Genomic DNA, 22231 nt, shown 5'->3' with positions numbered 1-22231 from the left:
CGACGTGATGTCTTCTTCTCTTCGTCCCATGTGACACTTGAAGGGACGGAGACCCGCGCTGCGCCACAGCTACACTGGAGGAGGTGACTGGCCGGGGGGAGTGGCCACAGGGACCGGGCCGAACACATCTTTTTTGGCCCGGCCCGGGTGCCATCTGCCCCCCTGCCCCCAGGCCAGCCCGCCCCTGTGCCAGACTCACAAGAGTGGCATAATAGTGGTTCTGAGGGTCCACTACCCAGGATAACTAGAATAACCCAAGTGATTTAGCTGAACAGTTTTGAGTTTGATTATCAGGTGCACTCAAGGCTGCTAGATTCTATGTTATTGTAATAATTTCCTGGCCTTCTTTTCTTGTTTTGACGTAGTCCAGCACCAATTGTACTTTAACCCGAGAAAAAGTCAGTGCCATGGGCAGGGGCTAGAATTGGCTCAGCAGTTTATTAGGAACATTTCAAAGGAGAAAAAATGTGGTAGCCCAGTGACCCAGCCCAAGGTATCCCACTATAGCACCGGCCCTGCGACCAGCTGTCCGCCTGGCCCCAGCCTAGCCTGCTCCTGGTCATGGAATCCCCACCTCGCCGCATACAGGACTTAAAGGATCTTCTAATATCTTGGTGTCAGATAGCACAAGACACCTTCAGAGGTCTGTGGAGTCTATGCCTTGTGGAAGTCAAATAATTGGATGAAGGGTAAAATGATTAATATTGTTTTACTGTGCGATTGTGATTAGTATGCTACAGATAAATAGCGCATTCGCAAAGGAAAAAAATACACACACACACTTATATTTACACTTACATTTGTAAATAGTACACATTTAATAAAGTTAAAACACACCAGTTTAGTAGTAAAACTTAAAGGTTATTTATGCAAAGATAAATTTACATTACAGGTATTTATGTTTCAGGTCCTAAGAAATGTATGGTGTTTGGTCTTATATCATTCCTCATTTCACCAGTATGCTTATAGGTTGGTTTAAACTGGATTAGGTCGGTTCCCTCAGGCAAGACGTGCTCAGCTGCTGGAGTAAGCTGCCCCCACCTTATCAGAAGAATCCTTTAAACTTACCTATGATCTGCATTGTACTGGACTGACTTGACCCCTGGACCAATGAAGAAAGTTTATCCTTAGTTTTTCTTTGTGTACATTGTAACTTCATCACTGTTTTTTTTGTTAACTCACATTGTATATAAGCAAGTCCCTGGGCCAGTATTAAATCTTTTCCTTGACTGCAGACTATAAGACTGAATTTGGATCTGGGCCCAGGGAGTGATTGCGTAATGTATTTGGATATACTTTCTTGTATATTGTTATACCTTTTATGCAACATCATGGTTTGCTGTTATCCTGCTATATTTTGCTATTAAATCTCTTTGTGCGTTGGAACCACATCAATCGGATCGGACAATATTTATTGGTAGCACCAACACGAACATTACAGTCTTGATGGATCAGAGCTGTTTTGGCGGCATGAGGAGGACCTACACAATATTAGCCAGGTGGTATGAAAGATGTGGCCAGATTGGTGTATGTTATTATAGAAAAAAAGCAGCTATTGGATGCCTAGGGAATCACCTGACATAAGTTGGATTCAATGTAAAGAACTAGAAATGGAGTGCAAGAGAGCTGGAACTTACATTGTATAAACTAAAATACATTAATCCTCTGCACTCACCATGTACAACTGGATCAGTTGAGCAAAGGCGTTGCAATAGCATAAACAACATTTTTGTGCTAACTTTTAGTGGGACCATCATAATAATTTCAACCAGTAACACTAAGACAGCAACAGAAATCATTACATTTAGGGGGAGTTTTAATTACCTGCAAAGTGATGCAGTAGCATGATGCCATGTGTTACATTGTGATGGTTTGGTAAAGATCTTCACTCTTTATATTTTTCTTTCAAAGCATAATTCTTATGATTGTAAAATTAAACAAGGACTTACATGACTAAACACCAATCATGCAATGCAACTAGAAGTTACAAATTTTAAGACACAATAAAGAAGTTACATATTTAGACAAAGGCATTTAGTTATGCCAGGTTTTCTTTGGGTATTTAACAATTATGATATCAAAATGGAATTAAATCTATTTGTGTTAAGCACATGAACATAGCAAGTGACCTGAAACATTGCATTTACAAGATAACTGCACACCATTATTTGAATGGCAGCCGCCGAGTGTATTACTATTTTTAATATTACTATAATAAACAAATGATATAAATATGCAGTATGTATACACTTCTGAAAATAAATCCTGTATAACCGAGTCCTGTAATTGGAAAGTTATTGTCACTTCAGTTTTCACTAGGAGTACTGTGTATTTTAAGGAATAATAAACCTACTATAAATTATTACAGCTATTAGAAGTCACTTTGGATTTCTGTGACCTGTAGCAAAGCCCATGGCTTGTGGTCCAGTGATGCTTTTGGTATTTTTAATGGCTAGTGCAAGCCTGACTACAATTCAGGGGCGCACGCAGGATTGTCAGGGGGGGGGGTTTCCACCCCTGACCCCAAAAAAAAAAAAAGCAGCAGCTCCGTTTCGGTAGCGCTATCCTATACAGCAGCCGCGGCTCTGTCAAAGAAGCGTCCGCGGTGGTGCTGTATACAATACAGCACCGTCGCGGACGCTTCTTTGACAGCGCCGCGGCTGCTGTATAAGACAGTGCAGCTATGGTGGGCACTTAGTTAGCCCAGAAACCCCCCCTGCGTGCGCCACTGCAATTATATTACATTGTGAAAGGCACTAACTTTGTAATGTCAAAAACTTACCAATAATGGGAGCCAGCATAGACTAGCAATTATCATGATTCCGACCAGCTGGACCATCATTTCTACTTCACTGTCCCTGCGCCTTTGGACAGACTCACGGTCATGATACACTCTGCATAGGGTCACAACACTGATAGTGTTTAGGATAAATGAGAGACAGACAGAGAAGATGCCGGTCAGGGAAAAGATTAAGCCAAAGGCTTTATTCTTCGAGTCTTGTAGCAATGTTAGGAAGCACCATGACTTTGGGTACTGCAAGGTATATTTCCCAATGCCTAATATGGGAAGCAAAGCTAAAAAGAAAGCAAAGCACCACACCATGACCACAATGCCCCAAGCTCTCTTTTTTGACACATTGGCAGAACGTGAAAATGGTCTGTTTATACCAAAAAAACGTTCAGCAGCCATGGATGCACCAAGCAGAAGTGGGCATTGCCCATAAAAAACCATAGATAGTCCCAAAAAATTACAGAGATGGCAGCCTGGATCAAAAACCTGCCAGTCAAACTGTGTTAGGTGGTAAGAAACCACAATAATGCCAGTTACTAACAGTCCCATGAAGTCAGTGACTACCAAACCACAAAGAAAAATTAAAAAAGAGGACCGTGAGCGACTTCGGGTTTTTTTGGATGCACTGACCAAGACACAAAAGGCAAACAAGTTGGATGAAAGGCCAATGATGGAAAAAATAGTGGAGAACCATAAGGATGTAATAGGCTTTTGGCCACCCATAGAACTGGTCATATTAATATATCGGAAGCAGGAGCCTGCAGGTGAAGTTAAATTGCTTTTTTCGATTTCCATCATGGGGCACAGAGTTGTTACAACTTCATTTACGAGGCACATACTAGGTTCTTTTGATGGCATCATATTTGAGTAATCAATAAATGTATAACAAAGATTAAGATTCCATTATCTTCTCCTGAACTAATAGATTTGAGCTGCTTGTCATGTTTGTCCTTCAATTGCTTCATACGGTCTTGATAACCTGAAAAAAATGTATATATATATTTTTAACCGTTGTTAAAGGGTTAAAATATTATTTTTTTTACATATTTTTTAATCAAACATACAACCTAATAACAAAATTCAATAGAATAGAAAGGAAAATAATGAAAATAATATTTCTTATATAGTTCTTGTCCAGGAAAATTCTTATGGGTCTGCCCATCGCAGAAATTGTTTACCCAATTGGTTGCCAGAGTTCATCAGTTAATAAAAGTTCATGCTTAGGATCCATCTGGTGTGCATATATTATTATTATTATTATTATTATCATTTATTTGTTAGGTGCCACAAGGTATCCGCAGCGCCGCACACAGTACTAACAGTAGACTATACAGGGTGAAACCATACAGAACAATGAACATATGCAGTCATATGCAGTAAAGACGGAGCGGAAGAACAGGTATGGAGACAGGAGGGGAGGGGGTCCTGCTCATACAAGCTTACATCCTAAGGGAGGGTAAACAGACCAGGCACAAGAGGAGCCAGTGGAGGCAAGAGGAGAGAAGGAAGGACGAGCAAAGGGAGGAGATGGGGGTTAAGTAGATGGTTAGTAGGCTTTGAGGAAGAGGTGAGTTTTGAGTGCACGTTTGAAGGAGCACAGAGTAGGAGAGAGATGGATGGAACAAGGGAGGTCGTTCCAGAGAAGGGGGGCTGCACGGGAAAAGTCTTGGTTTCTGGAGTGGGAAGAGGTGATAAGGGTGGAGGAGAGGCGGCAGTTGTTGGCCGAGTGCAGGGAGCGGGCAGGAGTGTGAATGGAGAGGAGGTTAGAGATATAAGGGGCAGTAGAGTTGGAGAGAGCCGTGTAAGTGGTGGTGAGGAGTTTGAAAAGGATTCTGTAGGGGAAGGGGAAACATATAAGAATGTATATAGATCCAGGGCCAGATTGAAAATGTTTTTCACTCTTACACAGACCTCCATGACTTTACACTTCATTACAATCGATCTATAAAAATACATGTTTTCTACTAGTAGCTAAAAATTAATAGATTTTAAATGTATCACACCTACACAACCCCCCTTATCAGAAATTCAGACATAAAAACAGAAATAAACACGTTACACTGGAGACCAGTGGCACAAACATAACCTTAAACAAAAATGTGGTAATATAAATTGTAAGCTTGTGTGCAGGGCCTTCTTACCTCTCTGCCTGTCTGTATTACCCAATATTATTTTATTGCTATGTTTGTTACCAATTGTAAAGAGCTACTTAATTTTCCTGCGTTATATGGGGGGTATTCAATTGTCAGCAAGTTGGTTTTTTTGACCACGTTAAGTCATTTTAACACTGTTTTTTATCATTTTCGAGTGGGTTAACTTAACCCGCAATTCAATTACATTTTTAACGCTACAGGTTTTTTTCATCAAACGGTCCTCTCGCGCTCCAGTAGAAGGTCTATTGAAAGTATAGGGTGTGCGAGAGGCATCCGCATTAAAAGCTATTCAATTGTTTTTTAACGCGGCGGGTAAAACAGGAAAATATGCTGTTTTATCTTGCACCACCTTGGGGTGTTTTAAAAATAAAAAACCTCTGAAAAGTATTTTAAATCATGTAAAAATGTGGAAAAAAAGTTAAACTTATGTTTACTATTAATGCCTAACTTGTGTAAGTTGATTTTCTTGCGAAAAAATAATGAACTAAAATAAATAAATAAATAAAATAAAATAAAATCACTAATAAATTATATTTATGTATGTTTTTGGTACAAATATGAATGTAGTAATGTGTTTTGACATGGTATAGATGATTGTATGGTAAAAAATAGTTCAATTAAAATATATGCTAAAGAAAGTACTGTAATGTAGATATCATCAATGTGTAATGCAATGTAATGTATGGAAATGTATGCAAAACCTTTTTTTGTGTTATACATGACCGCGTTAAAACTCCCCTTCACTCTCCTAAAATCTTGCAAACACAAATTTTAACGCACAGGGCAGCATTCCCTCTTTTTCAATTGAAGTGCACAAGTTTTCCCGCTGCGCTAACTGAAAACGGTCGCTATTGCTGTTAAAAACCCACGGGAGATTATTATTTTTTTTACGCGGCGGGGAAAAAAAACCTCGCTAACAATTGAATACCCCCCTATAAGTAAATGATGATGATGATAATATGATAAAACAAGATGGCCTTGTTCCACTTAAATTTTAACAGCATAAAAATAGGCTTAAATTGCCTTTTCATAAGTGTACACCTAAATTCCGGCTCACCATTTATTAGATTGTGATTTATATGCCAGTCATCAGATTTGTCTATCTCATCTTCATATATTACTCGCCGACTATCTCTCAACTTTGCATAGTTGCATAGTTCCCCAAGTAGGAATCAGCATCACACTCTGTAGATATGGCTCAACCTTGCACATTTTCTTATTATTAGCTGGCATTATATACTACTAGATATCGTTGAACTCTACATACTCACCATTGTATAGCTTTGTATACTAAGTTGGTAGTTATGGCTCAGCATTGAACTTTAGTCAACAGATTGGTCTCAGAATTGCATTCTAGTCACTAGATATGAATCATCTTTTATATATAAGTCACCATATTGGACTCAGAATTTTTATGTAAGCATTAACAGATAGAATTCATCCCTCTATAATAGCAATCAGATTGGGTTTTTCTTTGCTGGCATAGTGTATGTGAACACAGATTCAGTTAATGTTGTCAGTCTGCTATTGCTAGTAGGATGTATGCAACACTCGGCACAAAATGTATGCAGACAATAATAACCATAATGTGTATTAGCACTGCTAAGCATAAGGTGTGCGGTCATTGGTTGGGAGTGAGGTACTAATGGATGGAAGGGGGTATTGTTGGGTAAAATGTATGCGGACAATGGGCATACAATGTGTGGTTTCTCAAGGACATATTGTATGCCTTCAATAATGAGCATAACATGTGGGGCACTGTTTGTGATAAAGTGTATAGTCAATGTTGGTGCGCAGCGCTACCGCAGAGAGGAAAACGACTACAGATAAGAACAGGTAGGAGCGCTGGACCCAAAAGCGGTGTTAGCGGATCCGATGCGTGACAGTTGGACATCATGTATGTGTGCTTTGTTTATCATCATACTTGTGTAATCTGATGGGCTTAATCTATATGGGAACAATGTTTGTGGTCACCGATGAGCATAAGGTATGTGGAGTCAATGCTGAGCATAAAATATGTGAGCACTGCTGGGCATAATATGTAATATGTGAGGGTTCTAATGGGTAGAATGTGTGTTACGCACAAGCTGTGTATTATGAAATGATAAAAGGAAGATGTGTAACATAAAAAGGGTATGATTTAAAAACAATGCCTGTTTACTTATATGATGTGCATTTAATCCAAATCTTTCAATTCTGCTAGTATAATTTGCAATCACAAACTCATGTGGTAAGGATTTCCACATCTTAACCACTATTACTGTAAACAATCTCTTTATTATAATGAGGGTGAATATCTTCCTTTTTCCAGCTGCAACTTCTGGCCTTTTGTAATCTGTGTGATCATTGGTAGGTAAAGGTCATTATACAAATTTTCCTTGGATAGATTTATACATACCAAGTAGTTCAGATCTAAGGTATCTCTAGTAAACAAATATAGTTTTTATAGCACTTTTTAAAAAATTTAACCCTTCCATTCTCTTTATTAATATGCTTGCCCACCTCAATATGCTTTTAGGCTGCTCTACCTGAGGTTGCACAGTTCATGTCCTAGTGGACCAAAGCAGTCAGAGAAAGTTCCACAGACATTAGTGATTTATTTACATAATCAGAGTGGCCAGGAAATATCATTTGCCTGTCTCTCAGCTCTCAGCTGTGGCCATAAACCATTTGGCTGCACGGTTACTGGGCATGCTGTCATTCTCAGGAGATGACAGCTTGCAGTTGATTAGTGGATGGTGGTCGCCATTAACCTATCATAGTGTCAGGAGGTCCCAACACACTGAGTGGTAATTGCTGAAGCTTTCCACCAATCAGAGTGCAGGAATCTGTGCTTGGTATGACAACATCCCAGATAGCCAAACCTGTTCTCCAGCATGTCAGGAGAAAGAGTGTGACCACAGGAGGGGTGAGTAATTTATAGGAGTTGCAGTCAGAGACCTGGTGCCTTATTTTGTCATCAAAAAAGATTAGAGAAAGCCACCACAACTCTGGGGTCTGTATAGTAAAGCCATCATAAGTCTGGGATCTTTACTGAAAAGCCACCAGAGATTCTTCAGAGAGTCTGCACTGTATCACTATCAATATTGAAATTCCACCAGAGATTTGGGATGATATGCATTATAAAGCCACCAAAGATTTTAGAAGTTTGCATTGTATCACTACCAATATTGAAAAACCACCAGAGATTTGGAGGACCTGCACTGTAAAATCATCATATAGTTAGAGGGCTGCAATTTTAAAACACCAGAGATCTGGGGACCAAGATTTAAAATTGGTTCCAGAACAGGGTTGGGATTGAATAGTAGTGGTCAGGAGATTACTCTCTGTATTGTAAAGGGGTCACTAGAATGCTATTTGTATTATATATAATAAAAATCAATAAATTGTTCTCGTCTGGTCTGTCATTTTGAAAAATGAAACCATACTAACACTATGTTATCAAATTATCTTCTACTAGGGAAGAGACAAAGGTGAGGCAAATGACACATTTGTCTCTGGTATGATTGGGTAACATGCACGTAGCCAGGGCCACCGAGAGGGGGGGGGGGCGGGTACTAATTACCTGGGCCCGGGCATGTCAGGGGGCCCGGCCTGGGCCTTTGCGCCGATGATTTTTTTTTTTTAAAAAACGACATTTTTAATTTATTTTTATTTTTTAGCGGCGGGGGGAGGTCATTGGTGGGGGGGGCAGAGTAGTTAGAAAAAAACCCATACTCACGTGATCGCGGCGCCGGCGTCCCTGCTCTCTGCTGCTCTGTGCTCCATTCAGACTGTCTGAATGCCGGGTGTGACGTCATCATGTCATGCCCAGCATTCAGACAATGGAGCAAAGAGCAGCAGAGAAGACCAAGAAAAAGGAGAGAAGAAAAGGTAAGTGAAGGGAGGAAAGCGTGGTGCACAGAGGAGTTAAAAAAGGGGGGGCAGCATGACAAAGAAGGGTTAAAAAAGGGGAGGCGGGGGCAGCATGGCACAGAGGGGTTAAAGAAAAGAGGGACAAAAGCAGCATGGCACAGGGGGCTAAAGAAAAGAGGGACAAAAGCAGCATGGCACTGGGGGTTAAAGAAAAGAGGGACAAAAGCAGCATGGCATGGGGGTTAAAGAAAAGGGGGATAAAGGCAGCATGGCACGGGGGTTAAAGAAAGGGGGACAAAGGCAGCATGGCACATGGGGTTAAAGAAAGGGGGACAAAGGCAGCATGCACAGGGGGTTAAAGAAAAGAGGGACAAAGGCAGCATGGCACAGGGGGTTAAAGAAAGGAAAGAGAAACGAAGAGAGGCACAGGGGGTTAAAGAAAGGAGGGACAAAAGCAGCATGGCACAGGGGGTTAAAGGAAAGAGAGGGACAAAAGCAGCATGGCACAGGGGTTAAAGAAAGGGGGACAAAGGCAGCATGGTACGGGGGTTAAAGAACAGGGGACAAAGGCAGCATGGCACAAGGGGTTAAAGAAAGGAAGGAGAAACGCAGAGAGGCACAGGGGGTTAAAGAAAGGAGGGACAAAAGCAGCATGGCACAGGGGGTTAAAGAAAAGAGGGACAAAAGCAGCATGGCACAGGGGGTTAAAGAAAAGAGGGACAAAAGCAGCATGGCACAGGGGGATGATGAAAGGAAGGTGCAAAGGCAGCATGGCACAGGGGGATGAAGAAAGGGGCAAAAACAGCATGGAGGGTGCAGTGTGATCATAAGGGGGCAAATCGTGGTGATGATAAAGGGGCACAGTAATGTGTGTGTGATGGCACGGAGCTTTTAGCAATGTAGTGTGTGTGAGGTAGATGGTGGCTAATTAATGGTTGCTATTTTGTTTGCGGGGTAATAGGAATAATATTTTAATGTTGGGGCTGGAGGAAGGCCTAATTATTAATCATGGATGCTATTGATTTAACAGTGGGGCTGGCTGTAATTTTCTAAATTTAGCCATTTTTTTTTCTAAATAGGTCCTCCAACATTCCAGGATCTGGACAAGCTGCAACTAAAGAAACCAGCAGCCACATGTGGTAAAAGTGAGAAGAACAGGTAGGACAGAGGAGCATAGTGTGTGAAATGTTGTGATTCTAGTAGGGACAATGCCAATGTTTGGTGCGTGCTTGGTGAGCTCAGTGGGCGCAGGCCAAGACTGAACTCTTTCTGTACACACTGCATTCTTCCTATACTACACAAGGGTGCTAGATGTCCTGAAAGTCAGGAGTGCTTGTACAAATGTCACGGTCCGGTGAATTCAGGACCTAGTGATTTTGATGTGCTAGCCACGCCCCAATTGTTCATAGCCACGCCCCCAATCGTATGACCACACCCCTGAAAATCTTTTTGGGCATACTCAACTATAAGGGGGGCCCCATGAATTTGTTGTACCGGGGCCCTGAATTCCTCTTGACAGCCCTGCACGTAGGTTTATTGGTTCTGCACTAATGGTACATGGCTGAGCTGGCTACATCAGTGGCCATTTTGTTGGAAGCCATTTTATTTAGGGAGATATTAAGAGAAAAATTTGAAAAGCTTAAATTTGTGAGATAAAGAAGCAGCAGCTGCTGCTAAACAAACTAAGTGCAAGTTTAGGAAATAGAGAGAGAGTTAAAGAAATAACTGAACCAGAGAGAAAAAATAGAGCGGGGAAGTGTTTAGTAGAGGTGATGAGAGAGAGGTCAAGAGTAGAGAGAGGGGGAAAACATAAAACAAATAAAGTGTACTTTGGTAAAGTTTCTGTCATGAAACCTCTGACACATTATAATAGCTGCAAACTCTGTGCTGCCAATTGTATGTTCTGAAGAACTGGGAACTTGCATTACATAAAAATTACAATTGTTACCAAAATGTAAGCTCATTCAACATAATAAATTTGGCAAAATACAGTGGGCCTGATTCATTAAAGCAAACAATAAACTAATATGCACCCATTGCATTGTAACATGGTTTTGTCCAGGAGAAATTTTTTTGCCTTACTTTCCTTAATGAATCAGACCCAGTGTGTTTATCAAAGGTTTACTTCTGAATAACAACACCATTCTTAAGTCAGAATGGGATTGATTTCTAAGCATTCTGTTACTTTCTGGGAATTCCCGGGAGGCTCCCGAATTTGAAGGAGGACTCCCCAAAGAGTAGGCAAACCTCCCAGATTCGCCAAACTTCAAGGCGTCAGTAAGCCCCACCCTGCTATTCAATGCCATGAATTTTTGCATTTTATAGGCCCCCTCCTTCCCTCTGTCCAATGACTTCTCCCCGGGAGAAGTTTTGAAAGTTGGCATGTATGTTTATAAGCTGTGCCTCTGCCTAATTTAAAAACGAGCATTTTAGTTGTCCTAGTTGACACGATGCCTAGCCAATAAAAGACTACAGAAAAATCATGTTGGGCAGTAGGACAGGGAAATTTAAAATGTGAGGACTTATTTTGAGAGAAGTGTGTCCTATCTCAACTTTAAATCATAGTGTATAAATAAAGCTGCCAGTATTTGTATGCTACATGCAAAAGCAGTGTTTTTCCTGCCAAAAAAAATGCACACTTTTCTCCTGACATTGAAAAATGGTTTGTCCAGGTGCAATCTGCACCCCATAGCTGGATTCCTAACTCTCAATGGTGCCCTACATACACGCAGATAAAAAACTGTTATAAATATAAACAAAGTGTCGGCCTATGATCTTAGCTACCGATCCTATGGTTTGCATTACTGCCAATATATAATGAGAACAGACTTACTGTAAATATTTCTTAAAAACCAATGTATTAGAAATAATAATCCACTATAACAATGAACTAAAAATTATCTTACAAACAATTAGTATGAAACTGTTATTTAATAATCTTATAAAACCCAAAATGAAGTTATAGATTTTCTAGGGAATACAGTTCATAATGAATCACATCAAGAATACAAAAAACTAAAAAATACTCTTTGTTGTTTGATTGTACCACCAGGAATAGATTTATCAAACTTCAAAAAAGAAAAAGTGGAATTATTGGCCCCAGCAAGCAATGAGATTACAGCTATCATTTATCTAGTACATTCTAAAAAAAATTATAGGTAGAATCTCACGTTCAAGAAAAAAGTGCCAAATTTGTGATGTACATATGATCTGCAGAGAAGTTTATTTATATACATGAATTTATTGATTTCATTCAAACAAGCGAAAAGTCATCAGTCATTTTGGTGTGTGCTGTTTCAATCGAGTGAAGAGGTTGTAAGCCATAATGAAGAGGGTAAATGAGACAGAGGGGGAAAGAAATAGGTAATTTAAGAATTTGAGAAATGAAGTTATTGTTGGAGAGTGAGGAACAGTCAAAAGAGGATTTCCTGTGAATGGAGGGGATGAGGGAATGTTTGAAGGTGAAGACACTGGTGGAGAGATTATAGAGCTAAGCAAGCTGCAGGATATCATTGGGGGAGAGGGAGCAGAGGTGCTTGGAGGGAGCTGGGTCAATGGGGTAGGTTCTTGGAAGAAATTAAAGGAGGAGGTAAGGAATTTAGGGTGGAAAGGTAGAAATTGGAAGTGTGAACGGAGTTGGTGGATCTGACAGGGGTGATTTTATGATGGATGGTATCAAGTTTATCTGCAAAATAAGTGGCAAAGTCATCAGCAGTGAGTGAGGAGGACAGAGAAGCAAATTAATGGTGGTGAAGAGGCAGCAGAGATTGCTGGAAAGGGTGGAAATGTTGAATTTAAAGAAAGTTTGTATGGTGAGCAAGAGGGCAGTGTAATAGGAGGAAAGAATTAATTTAAAGTACATGAAGTCAGCATCGTATCAGGATCTGCTCCATTCTCGCTTGGAGGAACAGTAGCACTTTTGTAGATAGTTAGTCTATGGGGAGTTGGGATTTGGAGTGATGTAGAGCAAAGGGGTGACTGAGGCTGTAGCATAAAATGTATTACAGAGTGTGTTGTAATATAGAAAGAAAATGCAGCAATGGGGAAAACTGAGAAGAAATGAGAATGAGAACGAGGGATTTTAAGTCAAGGCTGCTAATGTGTCACTGAGAAGGCGTGCATAAGGATTTTATGAGCAGCAGTTCTGAGAATACATGTGAGAGAGTCAGCGGAGAGTAATTGTGAAATGTAGGCAGTAAAGTTGAGAAATTGAGAGGGGTGACCAGGAGGATGATGGATGACTGCAATGCTGAGGCAAATAGGAATAAATAGCTGAATGGAGTGAATTTCCATGAAGGAGAAGGAGAGAAAGGCTCTTGGAGGAGGGGTGGGGGTGGGGGTTGGTAACACTGTAAGAACAGCCAAGAGACAGTAGTATGACTATTCTGCCACCATGACAGTCACCAAGATGAGGAGTGTGGGTAAAGAAGAGGCCAACATTGGCGAGTGCAATGGGGATGGTGGTGTCCGCGGGGGAGATCCACGTTTCTGTTGTCAATGATTTCATTACTGCTAAATCTAAAGGCCATTGCTCTCTTCTATTTCTCCTGTATCTCTCTCCTGTACTTTAAACTGTTGACCATTTTCTACTCATACAAATGCTACAATCCCTAGGTCTTCAAGACGCTGTTCCTATCACAGTTCTCATTCTACTTATCTAATCCCTCTTCCAGTGTTAGTTACTCTAGATCCACTTCCTTTATCAGTTGGAGTACCACCAGGCTTAGAACTAGGTCCCGTGCTCTTTTCTATCTATACCACTTTTTTTTGTAAAACGAATAAGCTCCTTTGGATTTCAGTATCATCTATATGCGAATGATACACACATTTATCCATCCTCTCCTGATATCTCTGCCATTTCATCTTGGATGTCCTCTCTCCAACTCAAACACAATCTTTCAAAATGTTAATAATATCCCCACCAACCAACAGAAGTTACCTACCTAACATTTCTATTTCTGTTGACAACATGACCAAAAATCCAACCCCACAAGCTCGCTGCCTACTTGACTTAAACTATTCTTTGTTCCCCACATCGACTCTATATCTAAATCATTTACACACATCCAAAAAATGTTTCATAATCTCCTGCATTGACTATTGCAATTCCCTCCTTACTGGTCTTCCCCAAATCAGACTTTCACCTCTACAATCTATTTTGCATGCAGTGGCTAGACTGATTTTCCTTGCAAATTGTTCAACCTACTTCACTCGGTCAGTCTCTACATTGGATGCCTGTTTTTCACTGATTACAATGTAAAACACTTCTACTAATATACAAGGTCATCAACATAACTGCACCAATATAAATCTGCTCACTTGTCTCAAAATATCTGGTAACTCAACACCTCCGTTCTGCACAAGATTTGCATCTCTCATCCACACTCATTACCACTGCCAGTTGCAGGACTTTTTTTGGGCTGCGCCCAGTTTGTGGAATTCCCTCCCTCACACAAAAAGACTAGGTACACACTGGGGCTTTTTCCTCCAATCAGCGTGCAAAACAGCGGACATACGACCGTTTGTTTGGATGTCGGCTTAGTGTGTATACATACACAATGGTCGAAAGTCACTCCAAAGTGCTAATTGTTGGTTCATTTCGTTGGTTGTAGTGTTTAATAATCTCATTCCAATCACCTTACAATCATGTAATGTGTGTAAATTTCCAATAAAAAAATAAATGGATATAGGGTGGCGCTTCTGTGTGCTGCCTGCAGTCTGTATATGAAACTCCACTATGTTCCTACATGTAAACAAAATAAATAATAAAATATATAAACAAGTACTCACATGAATTCTTAGAATCAGATAAGAGGATTCTTCGCAGCCAAATATTTGGAAACAGGTGGCATACCCTTTTCTTAATTCAAAAGAACTGCAATAATAATTCATACAAGAAAGAAAGTATATAGTGTAGTAAATCACTTAAATGTTTATAACAAAAAAAAAACAGGGATGGTACGCATATTAGGTAAGTTTTAAAAAGAAACAAGCCCTTTTCCAAGTGGGGATGAACCGCTATTGCAGACACTCCATAGTGTGACACTCTGTTACGGTCCACGACCACCAAGATGAGCTTTTAGAACAGATAGAGTAGAGATCTTCACCTTTAGCAGCCGCCTTTACCGTAGACCTTTATGTGCTCACAGGTACTCAGATGCCCCCAGGTCTTAAGCTCTGAGTAGTAAAAGCTCATCGAAGATGGCCATAGTGCAGATAGAACCGGGTGGTCAGAGGCAGGCCGAGGTCAGAGGTCCGTAGTGAAATAGCGAAGTCCAGAATACAAGCTAAAGGGTCAGGGTCACAGGCAAACAGCGAAGTCCAGAATACAAGCCAAAAGGTCAGGGTCACAGGCAAACAGGCAAGGTCCAAGGTACAGGCAAAGGTCACAATGGAAGATCAGGTAACAGAAATCCAAAAGCAGGTCAACAACAGTACAGGACTGGAACGCTATAACCGGCAGGGAGGCTATGCCCCACAGGTGTTAGCGTGCAAATTTTTGGGACTGAAATGAGGCTTGATTTAATACAGACTGAACTTACTTCCAGATACTTTTCAGACTAGAAGCTGTGTACAAGAAATGTACAAGCATAGAAATTGCTCCAGGGATTGAGTAGCCCTTTCAGTTTGCCCATTGGATTGAGGATAGTATGCTGAAGAGAGGCTGATGTTTGTTCCAAGAAGTGCACAAAAAGACTTCCAGAATTGAGCAATAAATTGAGACCTGCAATCAGAAACAATATCTAAAGGTAGGCCATGGAGCCGAAAAATGTGCTGGACAAAAAGTGACGCTTAGGTCTGTGCACTAAGAAGACTGGTTAAAGGTATGAAGTGGGACATTTTACTGAAGCGGTCAACCACTACCCAAATAGTATTGTGGCCTACTGAAGAAGGGAGCTCCACATAAAAATCCATAGACAAATGTGTCCAAGGTCTTGTAGGAACAGATAATGGCATAAGCTGACCAGAAAGGCGGTTCCTAGAGGTTTTGTTTTTAGCACAAATTTCACAGGACATAAAAAAGTCTCAAACATCTGAGGACATGGTGGCCCACCAAAGAGAACGTGAGAGATTTTCTGTGGTTTTAAAGATACCGGGATGTCCGGTAGTTTTATTTTTGTGGGCTTCAGTGAGGACAGCCTTTCGAGGGTGAATTGGCACAAATAAGCGGTTTGCGGGTGTCTCAGAGGGAGCCAATTTTTGAAATCTGCGAAGGGTTATACCCAAGTCCTGGGCTAAACCTGCGTGAATAATTGAAGGTGGTATTATTGGCAGCGGTTTCGGAACTGGAGCATGATGAGAGACAAAGAATCTGGATGAAGCATAAGCCTTGGTGTTTTTAGATCCTGGTCTATAACTGATAATAAAACGGAAACAAGGAAAGAACAATGACCAACAGGCTTTTCTTGGATTCAGTCGTTTTGCTGATTCAATATATTGAAGGTTCTTATGGTCAGTGATGACTGAGATGACATGCATGGCTCCTTCCAGCCAATGACGCCATTCTTCAAAAGCCCATTTGATGGCTAAGAATTCCTGATTACCAACATCATAGTTGGACTCTGCAGCAGAGAACGTGCGGGAGAATAAGGCGCAAGGAAACAGTTGGTGATTACCAGGATCCATTTGAGAGAGAACAGCGCCAGCACCAATGTCAGAGGCTTCAAACTCCAGAATGAAAAACAACTCAGGATTAGGATGTCTCAAGACAGGAGTGGAGACAAAGGCTTTTTTCAGAGCCTCAAAGGAATTGATAGCTTCTGAGGACCAATTATCAGGATCTGCCCCCTTTCAGGTAAAGACAACAATGAGAGCCACTAAATAGGAAAAACCTTGAATAAATCTTCGGTAATAATTGGCGAAACCCAGAGAGCCATCAAATAGGAAAAACCTTGAATAAATCTTCGGTAATAATTGGCGAAACCCAGAGAGCCATCAAATAGGAAAAACCTTGAATAAATCTTCGGTAATAATTGGCGAAACCCAGAAACCTTTGTACAGCATTCAGATTAACTGGCCGCACCCAAGCCAGAATAACTTGAACTTTACTGAGTTGCTGTGTTTACTGTACTGTGCTGTCTCCCATTGTATTGTGATTTTGTTTGTCTCTGTACGGCGCTGCGGATGCCTTGTAGCGCCTTATAAATAAATATTAATAATAATAATAATAATAATACTTGGGTCCATAGAGAAACCGGTAGAGAGTATTATATATCCTAGGAATGATACAGCCCGAGCTTCAAACTCGCATTTTTCAAGCTTGGCAAAAAGATGATGGTCCCGCAATTTATGGAGAACTTGCTGAACATGGAGCCGGTGCTGAGACAAAGAGTGGGAGTATATTAATATGTCATCCAAGTACACAACCACGAACTGATCGAGGAACTCCCGGAGAACTTCATTAATGAGATCTTGGAAGACAGCTGGTGCATTACAAAGACCGAACGGCATAACCCAAATACTTGTAGTGGTCAGAATGGGTATTGAAAGCTGTTTTCCACTCATCTGCTTCTCTGATGTGGATGGGATTGTTTGCCCCATGAAGGTCAATTTTGGTGAAGATGGTAGCACCTCTAAGTTGATCAAACAGGACCGAGATGAGAGGAAGTGGGTAGGTGTTTTTAATAGTAATTTTGTTAAGGCCTCTGAAATCAATACAAGGATGTAGTCCACCATCTTTCTTGGAGACAAAGAAACAGCCCGCACCCACCGGAGATTTTGAAGGCTAATAAACTCCTTTTGTAAATTTTCCTCTACGTACTCTTGCATGGCCTTGGTTTCAGGACCAGAGAGTGAATACAGTCTTCCTTTTGGTAATTTAGCACCTGGAATTAGTTCGATGGCACAATCGAAATCCCGATGTGGAGGCAGAGTGTCAGCCACTTTTTTAGAGAATACATCCCAGAATTCACAGTACTGAGTAGGAAGTAATTCGGAAGCAGGCTACAAAATCCGAAGAGGCAAGCTCAAACAAGTCCGAGAACATGAGGAACTCCAGTGGGTAATCTACCCTTATGCGCAATCAATTAAAGGGTTGTGAAGGCCCAGCCAGGGATGCCCCAATATTAACGGTACAGATGGGCAATTGATAAGGTAGAAGGACAGAGTTTCTGAGTGAAGGGTTCGCACTGTCAAGTGTAACGGGGATGTTTCATACAAGACCTTGCCACCTGGGAGTGATCCTCCATCTAGACCACATAAAGTAATTACAGTACTGATACTCTTGGAAGGAATTCCAGAAGATCTGGCGAATCCAATGTCCAGAAAGTTTCCAGCGGCACCGCAATAAAGGCTGAGATATCAACAGAATGAGCATCATAAGTGATGCAGAAACAAACGCAGATGATGAACAGGAAGGTGCCTCTTTTTCCATCTTCCTCTCTTTGATCTGTCTGTCAATTTTGATGGCGAGCTGCATAAGAATCTCCAGAAATTTTGGAAAAGGGTACTGTACCAAAGCATCTTTGATCTGCTCCGACAAACCTAAGCGAAATTGATTGCGTAATGCAGGATCGCTCCATTTGCTGTCAGTAGACCATCGCCTAAACTTGTATTCCTCAGCAGAGTCCCGACCTTGCTTTAAGGCCCTAAGGTGAGCCTCGGCTGAAGCCACCCAATCTGGGTCGACATAAAGCAGGCCTAAAGCATTAAAGAATGCATCAATGGACTGTAATGAAGGACTTGCAGGAGCCAGACTGAACGCCCAAGACTGAGGGTCACCTTGAAGAAGGGATATAATAATACCGACCCTTTGCTGCTCTGAACCTCAAGAACAAGGTATTAGTCGGAAATAGAGCTTACAACTTTCTTTAAAATTGCGGAATAAAGCTCTCTCCCCAGAGAAACGGTCTGGCAGATTCAATTTAGGTTCTACACCAGGTATCAGGGAAACTTGCTGGGCTTGCGAAGTCCTTGAGGCCTCCTCTTGTGCAGATAAACGGTGCAATCGTCCTTGGACCAACTGGGACAGGGTTTGGATCTGCCCTGCTAAGACATGGGCTGGAGAGGGATTTGTCCTGTCTTCATCCATGAATAATCTTCTCCAGTAATTTCACTGGCCGGTTATAATGTTACGGCCCACGACCACCAAGATAAGCTTTTAGAACAGTTAGAGTAGAGATCTTCACCTTTAGCAGCCGCCTTTCCTATAGAGCTTTATGTGCTCACAGGTACTCAGATGCCCCCAGGTCTTAAGCTCAGAGTAGTAAAAGCTCATCAAAGATGGCCGTAATGCAGATGGAACCGGGGGCGCTAGCCCAGACTGGAGCAGGTGGTCAGAGGCAGGCCGAAGTCAGAGGTCCGTAGCGATACATTGAAGTCCAGAATACAAGCTAAAGGGTCAGGGTCACAGGCAAACAGCTAAGTCCAGAATACAAGCCAAAAGGTCAGGGTCACAGGCAAACAGGCAAGGTCCAAGGTACAGGCAAAGGTCACAACGGAAGATCAGGTAGACAGGAATCCAACAGCAGGTCAGCAACAGTACAGGACTGGAACGCTATAACCAGCAGGGAGACTAAGCCCTCCCTGCCTTAAATACTGAAAAGGACCAATCAGCAAGAAGATGTGGAATAGGGTAATTGCCCCCAAGGAGTAGACTGATTAATAGGCTAATTAGCCCATGCACATGACTTTTGGCATTGCCAGGACTCAGAGCTGACCTAGAACGGCATCCCGGCCATTTCCCTGACAACGGCCCGGACAAAGGTAGCAGAAGTGACGGACGGCCGTTGTGAAGACAACAGCCGGGACACAGGTAGGAACGAGCAGCGGGAACACACACTGCCATAAGACACATGATTAAAAACACATTGGCCCTGATTCATTAAGGAAAGGAAAGCAAAAAAATTGAGTAACTTTGAACTTTGGCAAAACCATGCTGTTTGGAGGGGGATGTAAATTTAAAATGTGAGGACAGATTTATAGTTGGGTAGGGCATGTCCTAGCTCAACTTTAAATTTCAGTGTAAAAAAAAGCTATAAAGTATTTGTGTACTACATGAAAAAACTGACAGTATATAGCTTATGTGCAAAATTATAAACTGATTTGCACCTCTTGCATTGTAACATGGTTTTGTCCAGAAGAAAATTTACTCATTTATTTTCCATAATGAATCAAGCCCATTATGAATAATGAGCCCATCAAAAAATCCAAAAGATCAATGATTTCCGAATATCCTCAATGCTCGCATCATATCTAGAAAATTAAATAAAAACATCTAGTGCATTATCTTTTTAATACTGGATAAAATAGCTGTGAATATTACTCATATTGTGAGTGCTTGATGTTTATATATTTTATTATTTATTTTGTATAAATGTCCGACCAGCTCCACGACCAACTACCAATAATTCCTCAAACTGACACTGCTTTGGGGGTGTGTGTATGTAAATTTCTGATGCCTGTATATCTACGGTGTCCGCACGTCAGTCAATTGGTAATTAGGTGCTTCTAAGCAGTATCCATAATAGTAAAATAATTTGTTGCTGTGTGGTTGCAAAAGAACGTGCACAGTAAACAAGTATGTGTTACAGAATAAATGAAGAAGACGTGTTTCCTTCTCCTTTTAAGAGTTTCTGTGTGGCTCTTAATAAACACTTGGGCCACTATTTACAGTTCTTGGGAATATCGCTACAGGGACCAGATATGTCCTTTCAGTGTGTACGAAATCCAAATCTTTTAACACGACACTATGGTTGTTAAAAGTCGCTGCCCAACCAGTCGGTCTGTCATTAATTGTTCAAAGCATGTCTAGTGTGTAAGCATGAATCGCCCAAGCAATCGAACCTTCTGTCGTTCGTAAAATTGTAGATAACACATCTGTCGGAAAATTCTTCATTGCGTACCTAGCCTAAGACTTTCCTCTAGTCTTCAAACTTTCAAGCGTTCTCTGAAAACCCAACTCTTCAGACTAGCTTATAAAATTCCTCAACCACCCTCTTAAGCTCCCGACGGTACCCTATCACCACTCTTTACACAGTTCACACAAGACAGCAACTGTGACAGGATGGAACGCTTATGCAAAGCTGTCTATTGTTTCTGGGAACCAGCTGGGCTTACTTTAACACTTTTCCCTTTCTTTATCCCAATTGCACCCTCTTACCGCAGTAGGAGTGGCTTAAGATGCTGCCACCACTGGACTCCTTAGCGGCATCCAGCACTGCATCCTTCGGGGTAACTGTCGCTGCTAGTTTACCCCCTTGCTGGTACCTTTGGGCTGGTACCCCTGACCTCTTGCCTTCAAATCAGGGTTGCTGTGTATTGTACCCCTGACCTAGCCACTGGCCAGAGCTGCAGGTAGCGGCAAAGCGTTGGTACTAAAAAGCTGGGTCAAAACTTCAGAGCAGCCGGAAACAGATTCAATTTGGGTCTAATCGGTGGGTCACAGGAAATACAGCAGGAAAGAAGTTGTCAAAGCAGGATGTTGAAGCAAGTGATTTTTATTCGCTCGAGTGTCCTGATAAGGACAGTTCACATGCCAGTCTGTGCTACTAACAATCTTTCCAGAAGTATAGATGGAACAATAATGATACATTTAAGTACAAAATAGATTTATACAATGTTATAATTATTTATAAGTGATCTAACCACAGCAACCCTTTGACCAACATTGCTGTGTGACTGGATCACATAGCCCACTAAGCACTTTTTACCTTTGTAATCTGGTTGGAGCAATATTCAATATGTAGCACTTAATCTCATGCATCAAACTTCCATTGTCCCATAGATTGTAAGCTTGAGAGCAGAGGCCTCTTACCTTTCCGTCTGCCTGTATTACCCAGTTGTGTTATATAATGTGTTTTTTTCCAATTAGAAAGTGCTACAAAATTTGATGGCACCAGATAAATACATGGTAATGATGATGATAGCATGAGCAGGCCAGAGGTAAGTAGACAGCATAAGTAGGCTAAAGGGGTCCACAGGAAGGCTGCAGGGAACTGGTGGAAGTTCTCAAAGAAGAAGGTCATAGGGGTCTGTACAGAGGTGATGTAGGAATAGGCTACAGCTCTCTTAGTCCAAAGGATAGTCCATATGTAAGTAGGCAGTGGAATTAGGCCACAGGGGTCCACATTGACAATGAGGATCTTTTAGATGCTTGCACTCCAGGGCCTAATTCATTGAGTAATGTAAATGCTGGTACGTGCCCAATTTTGCCTAAAATTGTTGTGCGCATGCGCAGAACCAGACTATACACTAGTGAACGTAAGATCTTTGATCGCAAACCACCTTTATGACAGCCTAAGATTTCAGGAGCGGAATGGGAGGGGAATGGACATATGCACATGTCAAGCTCTGAAGGTATGTAGCAGAGCCTGATTCAAGCTTTGTGTATCTCAAGATACTTGTTTTTTTATAGTTTTACTTGCACCCAGGGCTGCCGAGAGGGTGAGGGGCGGATACTAATTACCCGGGCACGGGCAAGCAAAGGGGCCCG

At 41.4% G+C, this 22231-nt stretch overlaps 1 protein-coding gene across 2 annotated transcripts in view; it reads right to left on the bottom strand.

The window, feature by feature from the left end:
* Positions 1 to 22231, bottom strand: part of TBXA2R (thromboxane A2 receptor) — a 110141-nt gene that overhangs the window by 10854 nt on the left and 77056 nt on the right. For both annotated transcript variants that reach the window (XM_075204889.1, XM_075204894.1), the window contains exon 2: positions 2783 to 3770. In XM_075204889.1, the coding sequence (XP_075060990.1) occupies positions 2783 to 3652 (870 nt within the window). In that variant the 5' untranslated portion in view covers positions 3653 to 3770. The remainder of the gene's footprint in view (positions 1 to 2782; positions 3771 to 22231) is intronic.

Source organism: Mixophyes fleayi, chromosome 1 (assembly GCF_038048845.1).
Source record: "Mixophyes fleayi isolate aMixFle1 chromosome 1, aMixFle1.hap1, whole genome shotgun sequence".
In the NCBI taxonomy this organism is placed as follows: Eukaryota; Metazoa; Chordata; class Amphibia; order Anura; family Limnodynastidae; genus Mixophyes; species Mixophyes fleayi.
This window is presented reverse-complemented; position numbering and strand designations above follow the sequence as displayed.